This window comes from Plasmodium gallinaceum (genome assembly GCF_900005855.1).
Source record: "Plasmodium gallinaceum strain 8A genome assembly, contig: PGAL8A_v1_108, whole genome shotgun sequence".
In the NCBI taxonomy this organism is placed as follows: Eukaryota; Apicomplexa; class Aconoidasida; order Haemosporida; family Plasmodiidae; genus Plasmodium; species Plasmodium gallinaceum.
In genome coordinates, this window is record NW_021628228.1 from 7,629 (window position 1) to 18,804 (window position 11,176).

Genomic DNA, 11,176 nt, shown 5'->3' on the forward strand with positions numbered 1-11,176 from the left:
TAGTAAAATTATTTTTTCATTTTTATTTCTAGTTTTAAGTTTTAACTACATAACGTAATCAACTTTTTTATGAAACTTGTATAGTATTTCTTCTCTTAATGGTCTAAGGTATTATCTACACAACTTGCCTCACAATTTCATAGAAGCTTAATACTTATTCATTATTATTTTTGTTACTTTTTCTCAAAGAAAAATTCTGAACACATATTTTTTTCTTAAGTTTCTTTATTATTCTGAAATATTTATTTATTTATTTTTTATTCAATAAATTATGGTAAGTTATTAAGGATAAAATTAATAAATATAGAAAGAACTTAATTTAATAATAAAATTCCTGTAAAAATATTTATATATATGAATACAAAGTAATTAAAATATTTAATATTAAATAATTACTTTATTTCATAAAAATTTTTAAAATTTAATAATAAAATATATATATTGTCTTAATATAATTTATTATATTTCTATCTAATAATTAGGGAAGAGTTTAAATCATTCAAAAAAAAAAAAAAATACTCTAAAAAAATTATAAAGTACTTAGCATATATTCTCACTTTATAGTAATTATTACCTAATTATAAATAAAAGTTATGATTTATCAAATTATTATAATTTTTGTTAATTATATTACTCTTTTTCTCCTTCAAAAATAAAAATTTATCTTAAAAGATATATTCTTAAATGACTTATGTACATAATTACCCCTTTAGCTACATTAGGTTTGTGTTTGCATCAGCACTTCAGAAATGCCAATAATATTACTTATTTAGGAAATATTAAATCTATTTTACTTAGGGTTTCGTAATATTAATTTCGTATTATTTCTACCTCTCCTCTCACTTTTCTGATTTTAATTTCATAGAATACAAATAATTTTTGTTTCTTCTTTCATTAACACCTCCTAATGAGTCCATGTCCTTCTTCTAATAAGAATAAACTCATTCGTGAAACTTACTGTCAAGAGTTTCATCATAACCTGATTATTCATGTTTCTTGTAGTAATGACTATTTCAATGAAAATCATCTCTTTATAATTACTTATAACTGAGCTTGATTTATAGAACTTCTACTCCCAATTCCAACTCAATTATTTTTCTTAAAAGAAAAATATGATACATAAATTACTATATTTATTTATTAAAATTATCAGTGAGTTTATGCTAGTTTCAGCCATATATTAACATTATTATTAATATTATTACTAAAGTTGTTAGAAATTATATAAATCGGTAATTGTTTTTACTTTATTCCATTATCATAATTTTGTTCATTCCTAATTCATTCTTACTAACTTAAATTTATTTTATTTAATTCATTCTATTTATTTTTCTGAAAGGATTTTTTTTCTTCTTTCTAAGACTTATTCTTATACCTCTCTTATGTTTTTTCCTTATACCTCTTAATATATTCCATTCTTTGATTAGGATATTTTTACATAGTATGAATAATTTCTGTATTCATGTTTTTGATAATTTTTTCTTTGGAATAATTACTTTTATTTTACTTCATACATTTAATGCTTCTTCCTTTGGTCTAGTATATTGTTATTTCATACTGTGATCAGTAGGAAGTTATTGAAATTCTAACATTTTTTTTTTTTTAAGGTTTGGATTCTCCTTTTATAAGACAACTTTCACTATAAAAAAAACTTACTATGCTACTGAATTATATTGATGTTTATATTTTCATTGTATTCTCTGTTTATATAGTGCAGTTCTATATCTAATAATGTATAATCAATATTATTTTTATATAATACCTTATTTGATATCATAACATATAAAAACTATTGTTGTTTAATATCCTTAATGATATTTTACTTTTCATTTTTTTTTTGAATTTTATCTTTAAAATATTTCCAAAGAGTTAATGATGTTAAATCATTGGAATCTTCAAATAATAAGCAGCCATTAATATATATCTTAAAAACTTTAGTAAATAAACTTTTGATTTTTATATCATTAGTTTTTCTATAATAAGAAATAAACTTTTTTATTTGCAAAAATTCTTAACATTTATCCTTAAAAAGAAATTTGTATAGCTTAATTTTCAACTTTCAAATGTTGGTTATATTTATACCCTTTTATATAGCTTCTAAAAAATGAAAATAAACTTTTGTTCACAAAAGTTTGATTATCTAACATGTCTTAACTTTAAATAACATTAGTATCTTCACTTTTCCTTCAAAAACTAGAAACCAACTAAAATAGTACTCTAGAGGATTTTCTCTAAACTTAGGTAATTCATAGGCATTTCGACCTTTGTGATTTTATTGTCATTTTGAATATTAAACTTAAATGAATTAATAAAATAAATTTTATTAGAAAAAATGTTTAAGTTTAACTATCTTTGAATCCACTTTGATAACTTTATAGCACATAATTTATAAATAGAATGATTTATGTAATCGTTCATCTCATATATCATAACGAATTTAAAAGTTATAAATTGAATTAATAGTTATATATAACACTTACTCATTCTCTCAATTAAAGTGTTATTTCCATTTTAAAAAAAAAAAAAAAATTTAGATAATAAAATACATTAAATAAACATGTTATAATTTTATAGTCTTATTTTTTTTAATATAGAAATATTTCATTACCTAATTCACAAATATCAAGTAAAAAAATTTTCCTTTACTTTTAGGATATTTATCCATATTTATCATCAAAAAAAATTATAAAAATATTAAAAAAGAAATTTATTTAAAAAAATATATATAATTTATAGTTTGGTCCTATGAAAACTCTAATATATATTTAGTATTTAAGTACATATGAGAACTATATATACACATGTATTATCTTTCCATATTAAATACAATAGTATCTTAACAACATAACATAATTTTAGCAACCATTTTATTAACCAACAAGTTAATGCTATAAATAAATTAAAAAATAGAAAAAGAAAATAAGCTATCCTTTAATAATTAAAAAAATTTCTTTAATATTTCAACACTATTTTATAGTAAAAAAATAAGTAATTATCGAAAATTATATAGTTCTTGTAGGAAGAATCATTATAATAACCTTTAGTGGTTCCTATTCTAAAGTTACAATTTTTCAATAATTAAAAAATCATAACAAAAAATATTATTAAATTTTAAGATGAAAAACCAAATATGATTTTATTATTCATTTTTTTAATTTTCATTTTACTATATTTTTACATTTCTTAGATTATTTTAAAACATATATTTTATTATTACGGTTCTCTAATAAATAACTTTAATATTCTATTTTTTTTTTAATTTTAATGTAACAGAAAAAAAAAAAAAATAAAATAAATATTTTCCTTATATGGTATGTTAATATTTGTATATTCATAAGATATCACATAAAAAAAATTTTATTATAAAAGAATCTAAAAAAATTAAATAAAACAGTATTTTATAAATATAATGTCAACGAATGAATGATAAAGAATATAATAATAAATCATTTATTATAAATTGAATTATTCTGATATTATATAAAAGAAAGCGTATTAACATGGTATTTAAATAGTGGTAGTAGGTAACTTAAGAATTTATTACGAAAATGTAAAATGAGTAATTTGATAAATATTATATATATATAAAATAATATTTAAATAATCATTTTTTATTTAAAAAATGTTTCCATAGAATAAATATTAAAAACAAAATTGATGCAATACAACAATATCTGAATTCATAAAAAAAAATAATTACATTGCCAACTGAATTAACCTATGGAATTGTTAAAAAATTACTAGAAAATACTTAAAACTACAACCTCTTATGCGTAAATTTTTAAAAAATATTGTAATATAAAACTTTCTCATGAATTATTATGATGAATTAATTTCATATATTTAATTCACTGTGTACTTCTAAATAAATTGTAAAGATGGAAAGTTAATTTTAAAATAAAAAAATATATAAATTTAGAATTATATTATATTCTCTATATATACATTTTACTTTTATATTTACATATATACTTATTTATTTTGTCAAAAATAAAAAATTCAGGATAAATTTTATTATTCATTTTATTATTGTAACAATCACATAAATTTAAAAAAGCTTGTTAAATCCTAATTATATTTTTGTTGTTCATTATTTTTTATTATTGAAAAATATTTTTTTTTTTTTTTTTTTTTTTTTTTGAAAATAACAATAAATAAAAAATATTTTTCTGTATATGGCAACATAATATTTTCCTTTAATAAACTTTCATTTTCGTCAGTTTTTTTTTTCTTGTATAAATAATATTGATTTTCTTACTTTGAATAAAATTTTTTTTATTGTCATTTTATAGAAACTTTTTCTTTAAATTTAATTTATTTGTTTTTAATCCCACTATAAATGTCTTCCATGCTGTTGTGGATCTTAACTTTTGCTTTTTTTTTTAATTTAATTTGTAGCTTAATAGCTTCAAATTTAACGACACTAAAAGATGAAGATTTTGAAATTATTTATGAGTCTCACTCAAGAAATTTGGTTATTTTAAGTCAAAATCCAAAAAAATGTAACAATGACACCTATTATATAAATGATGAATGTAAAATTATTAACCCTCAGATAAAAGTTAATATGAATAACGTTGAAACGTGTTTAAATAAAAATAAATGTTCTCATGTAGCAAAATATATATTTGAAAATATTAATATAGACATAACTTCTGAACAAATTTTTTCCAAAAAACTTCCTTGCAACAATGAAAGTGATGAAAAAAACTATGAATGTAATAAGGAATTATTTATAAATGAAAATATGAAATGCATGTGTTGTAAAAAAGAGTTATCAGATTTTATTAAAGATGAAACAGATAATAATGTATATGAAAAATGCAAAAATTATAATCAGTATGTTTTCACTGATTGCAAATGCTTATTAAAAAATGTTGCAAATGATAGTAATATCTATATAAATAATTGTGAAAATTTTACATGTAATGGAGGTTTATGTACACTTAAAACAAATGGAGATCCATTTTGTTCTTGTTTTGATAAATATTATTTTGATATGAAAAAAAATGCATGCGTAAAACATGAAGATGAAAATGATATTCTATTATATAAGGATAAAAATAATAATTCTGAAGAAAATCATAAAAACACATCTACAATTAATGAATCCTCATCCAATGATAATCCTGTAAATTCTCTCACAACTTCCTTGACAAAAAATAGGGAGAACGAATTAATAGATAATGGAAATAAAAAGAAAACCATAAATAATTCATGCTCTAAAAATCATATAAAAAATAAGCATGGAATATGTGAACAAAAAAATATTTTAGAAGAATCAGTTTGTCTTAGAATCGAATGTTTTAATGATCATGAGAAATCAGAATGTTTTTGCTTAAATAAAAATGGAGAAAAAATAGATTATAACACTTTTGATGTTTCTTATATAAGTACATGTACCCTTAATAACATAAATTGTGACAATGGAAAATGCAATAATTCATTAAAAAAAGATAAACTCGGTTGCATTTGTGATGAAAATTATATATATGATAATGATTTAAGAGTATGCATTAATTTTTCCTTAAGAACTTTTCTAAATTTCACAATAATTATTGCAATATATGCTATAATGTCAATTATATGTTGAAAAAAAAAATAAAAATATTTCAAATATTTTTGTAAATACTTTAAGATTTAAAAAAAAAAAAAAAATTATATATATAATAATATTTTTGTTAAAGTAAAACTTTCATATAAATGATAATTGTATCACATTTTAAAGAATAGTATATTTCATTTATTTATTTATATGAGTTAAATACATATATGCACAACCTTCATATATAATATTTTTTTTATTTAAATTCATAATTAAATTTATTAATTGTCATAAAAAAATACTTTTTAACATTTTTTAAGTTATATGTATCTATTCAAATATTTATAATTTATGAATTTTTATATTTTTAAAAGTTAAAATTTTTTTCTCATTTATTTTTTTTTTTTTAAATTTTGCGTATAAAACAAGATAAAATATAAACAATTTTTCATTTTAATACACAATACTTTTTAATTTTTTTTTCTTAAAAAAAAAAAAAATTATGATAGTTTTATGAAAATTTAGGAGTTTATTTTACTGTTAATTTTTACAAATATGTCTATTTTTTCAAATATATATAAAATGTTTTTGAGGAAAAGTAATTTAATTTCGATTTTGTAAGCCAATATTAAATGTTGTAAATTAATACATAATAAAGTTTTGCTTTTGATCTACAGAAAAAAATTTTTTTTTTTCATCGAAATGCTATATCAAAAACAAATGAAACTATTTGCTCTCAAAATATAAAAAAAAAATTTATTAAATTTTAACTCATTTATTACTAATGATATATATAATTATAATCTTTATTTAAAAGAAACAGTTAAAAAATCACAAGTTTTATTAAAAATTTATAAACTATGAATATAAAAATTACATAATTAAAAATATCTTCTCATTTTTGAATTTTCGTTATATAATATAAAAAATTGTTAAATTATTGAATTAGATATACTCTTAAAAGAAAAATTAAATTATTTTTATATAATTTTGATATTTCCTCTTAGTAAAAAAAAAAAATAAATTGTAACATTTTTTTAATTTACATATATAATTTTTTCTCAAAGTTTGTACAAATAAAACAATATATCTTTTTATAAAGTATTGAATAATACAACATTTTTGTATCAAAAAAAATATTTGATTGATGAATTTTTATATATTTATTTTTATTATTTTTTTTTTTTTTTTGTATATTTACTATTTTATATAATTATTCTCTATATTACTTTAGTTTTTATATGCTTTATTATTCTTAAGACGTTTTTATATATGCAAACAGGAAAAAATTTAAATAATACTTGTTTATTAAACATATACATCCTATATATTTAATAGATAACGTTATCTTCTATTTAATATAATATTATTAAAAATATTAAATAAAATGAAAAAATAATGAAAATTTTTTTTTTTTATATGGTAATAATTAAATATAAATTTGCAAAAAATAGTATGTATCAACTTAATGTACTGAACAAATTTTTAATTTAAAAATTATTATCCTATAAATGAAATATAAATAAAAATAATTAAAATAAATTTTCTTATGATAAATCCTTAGTAATTATAGGAAATTTTTATTATTATATTATAAGGAATACACTCACAAAAATATAATCTAAAGATAAGTTAAATACTTAAAATTAAAATATTTTACATTTTCTTTAATATACTTTCTTTTAATTCATTATTAAAAGTATAATGTTAAATTATTTAAGCTATTAATTGTTTTGAAGTAGTATCTAATAGTTATAACAGTAAGAATACATGGAAATTTTAAATTATAATAATTTAGATAATATGTATATCGATGTTGTTTAGTATTTACAAAGGTTTTTTCATTAAATTACTTTTCCTACATTTTAATATCAATTAACTTTATGTTTTATCTAATCTCCCATTTTCCTTGTACAAAAGTATCAAAAAAATATTTATATATTATTTCATTTATGTTTAATAATAATATATTGTTTATTTATATCAAATTCAAAATAAAAGATTAATTTTTTTCTGTTTTTTATTTGAACCTCTAAAAAAATAATAAAATCATGTCAAGTATTTTAAAAGGGAATTTTCTTATAATAGTATAATATCCAAAATAATCTATTTAGTAAAATTTTTTATTATTTATGAATTTATAGAAAGATAAAAGAAATTTATAGGCTACTATAAATAGAAAGAATGTTTTAAGTATTTATAATTTTTTCCATAATTAAAAATAGATATTTTATATTTTTAAATATTTATCATAATATTTATATTATTACTTTAACATATAATAAAGATATGTACAATTATAATTAAAAATAACTGTTTAAAAATCCAAATAAAACAAAATATTTATATAATTATATATATAATATTAAAAATAAAATATGATTTTAATTCATGAATATATAAAATAAATGTACTTATATATAAAATATTAAATCGTGTTTTTAATTTATTATCTTTATATTAATAGTCATAACTTAGTATTTTTTTATGACATTTATAGAAGATCTATTATTATTACTTTTATTAAAAACTATGTACATATAAAAGCCACTTGTATAACTATGAAAACACTTTCATATTTTTAAAGATGTAATTTATTATATTTAACATAAAAAATAATGATACGGAATTTTTTTCATTTTATTTTAATTTAAAATTCGCTTATTTAAAAATTATTTATAAATTTCAATGGAAAATATCTTATTAAAGGAATAAACAAAGAGCAAAACATTAGTATGATAAATACTTCTTAATTTTTTTTTTTTTTTTTTTTTTTTAGTAATATTAATTACAAGATTAATTTTACCTATTTTAAATATATAGAAAATCATAAACTCTTAAAAAACATGAAATTAATATTATATAAATCAAATAATTACACTAAAATAGCCTGAAACATTTTTATGAATGTATTTTTCATGTTGTCTATTATATTTTAATAGTATAATTAAAAAAAAAAAAAAAAAAATACTGAAATATAGAAATCTTCTAAAAATTTCTTTTTATTTTTTCTATATGTTAAATACATTTAAAGTATGTAAATACATATATATTTGGACACAATTTAAGTAAAGTTTATTTAGAAAATCTCCAATTTATATAATTTAATTTCTAAGTATTGTAAAAGCTTAATAAAGTTTAGAATTTTTGATGATGAAAAAAAAAATAAAAAAGTACAAAATATATCTAAATACCTAATATACGTGCTATAATAACATTAAAATAATTTCCAGAAAAAAACATGGATAATTCATGAGAAATTAAATCAAATAATCTTAATATAGAATTAGTTTAAATAAAAAAAAAAAATTGTAAGAATTATTTCTTGAAAAAATAAAAAGGATATTTTAAATAAATTAATTTATTATTTTTTTCTTTATAATTAATATTTGAAGCCACAATAATATATAAAATAACATAATGTATCCATTTCAGTTTAAATATATAATAAATTTTTATAAAAATAATTTCACATTATATATATTCTTTAAAATTTAATTTGTTTACAATATAAACCCCCTAATGATAAATTTATATATTATATGATTTTTTCACAAATTAAAAATCATAAAAAAAAACTTTTTATTTTTATTTTTTGAAATTCTTCATTTATTTTTTTATCATATTAATATTATTATACAATAGATTATATAGATAAAAGGAATTGTTAATATCTATATATATATATATATATTCTTATGTTTATAAAAAAATAAATAGTTTCCATCTAATTTGTATTGCTACAAAATTTATAGAAAATACAAAAATAAAAATATAGTATTAAGATATATATTTTTTTTTTTATTTAGTTGAATATTGTTTAAAATATTAAAATATGCAAAAAAGTTTCAAGTTAATATATTTCCATTTATCACTTTCTAAAAAAAGGTTTATACTTGTTTAAAAAAGAATTTGTGATTTATTATAATGGAATATAAATATGATTTTAAATATTTAGAAAACATTAACTACCATATATGAAGCCATGATTTTTTTTTTTTTTTAATAAAGTAAAAAATTTATAATTTTCGATAATGGATTATAATAAAAAGATTTTAAATATTTAAAAATAAAAAAAAAAAAATCCATTAAAAAAAAAAAAAAAAAACTTTTTAAATAATCAGTAAAAATTAAAAAAAATAATAAATAAAAGTAAAAAAACATACATAAATAAAAAAAAATTTTAAATAAAGGAATGAAAAAATAAAAAAAAAATAAAAAAAAAAAAAAAAAAAAAAAAAAAAAAAAAAAAAAATTTAAAAAAAAAAAAATAAAAAAAAATTTAAAATAAAAAAAAAAAAAAAAAAAAAAAAAAAAAAAGTTGATTTAACCAAATGGAAAAATAAAATTAAAGTATTAATAAAAAACCAATTTTTTTTAAACAAGAATCATTTTATTTTTTTTTTTTAATAACGTAAATTTTTATAATTTTTGCTCCCTATTATTTTAAAATTAAATACTAATAATAAAAGTATATAAAAATTTTTTTTTTTAAAGAGAAAATTATAAAGTTTTTAAAAAAGTAAAATTTATGTAGGACAAGAATAATATATGTAATGATAGTAATGGAATAAGGTTCTCTTTAGTGTACATTTAAACTTAAATTTTGCATTTCCTTTTTATTCCTTCATCTTTTTAAAAAAACCTTTTATATAACTTTCATTTTTCTTTTTTTTTTCCACTATATTTTGTTTTTTTCTACTTATTTTGTAAATTATAAAGTATAAAACATTTATATTTTATTTTTTATGAATAAATTAAAAAAAAGATGAATTTTAAAGATGCCAAAAAGGAATCAGAAGATCGTAATCATAAGAATGATGGTAACTAATAGATATAAATATTTAAAGAAAATATATATAAAGTAAATAATGTTTATATGATTCATGAGATATTATATATATTAAATGATTTTATGATTAATATTTTGGTTATGTATTAATATATTAAATTTTCATTATTATTTATAATTGATAAATTAATCTTAATAGTTGCAAATATATTTATTATAAATTAAATTTACATACATTTTTATTGAAATATTAACGAATTTAATAAAAGATAAAAAAAAAATAAAGAATTAATTTAGAATATATATATATTTATTTTTTCATAATTTAATTTAAATTTAAGAAATATTATTATAAATCCTAATTTATGCATAATTTTTTTTCATTTTTATATATTGAAGGATCAACATTGTATGTATCTAATTTAAGTTCAAAAATAACAACAGCAAAACTTCAAGATATTTTTGAAAAATTTGGTAATATAGAAAAATGCTATGTTATCAGCAATCCAATCACCAGGTAATTATTCATATAATTTAAAATAAATTACATATTATATAATGAGATATAAAAGACAATTTATTATTTAATCTATTGACGTATTTTGAAATTATATTAAATAATAATTATTATATTAATCGTTAAAATAAACAGAGAATCAAGAAACTTTGGATTTGTCACTTTTAATTCATCTCATGAAGCTCATAATGCTTTGAGTAAAGCAAATAAGATGGAAGTAGAAGGTTAATAATGTGTATATATACATATATATATATATATATTTATATATATGTATATATATAAAAAAAAAAAAAAAAAAAAAGATTAGCAGAAAAAAAAT

The 11,176-nt window shown here is 16.4% G+C and overlaps 2 protein-coding genes across 2 annotated transcripts in view; both read left to right on the forward strand.

Annotated features, from left to right (window-relative positions):
- Positions 1–4,339: 4,339 nt before the first annotated feature.
- PGAL8A_00378500 (conserved Plasmodium protein, unknown function) lies at positions 4,340–5,593 on the forward strand (the record flags this gene model as incomplete). Its single annotated transcript, XM_028670118.1, has 1 exon — positions 4,340–5,593. One exon carries the CDS (start codon positions 4,340–4,342, stop codon positions 5,591–5,593), a length of 1,254 nt encoding a protein of 417 aa, XP_028526902.1.
- A 4,720-nt stretch (positions 5,594–10,313) lies between these two features.
- PGAL8A_00378600 (RNA-binding protein, putative) overlaps positions 10,314–11,176 on the forward strand; it is a gene marked incomplete at both ends in the record, with an annotated part of 3,336 nt that continues 2,473 nt past the window's right edge. The window contains 3 exons of the mRNA XM_028670119.1: positions 10,314–10,368; positions 10,737–10,854; positions 10,990–11,078. Of these exons, the coding sequence (XP_028526903.1) occupies positions 10,314–10,368; positions 10,737–10,854; positions 10,990–11,078 (262 nt within the window). The remainder of the gene's footprint in view (positions 10,369–10,736; positions 10,855–10,989; positions 11,079–11,176) is intronic.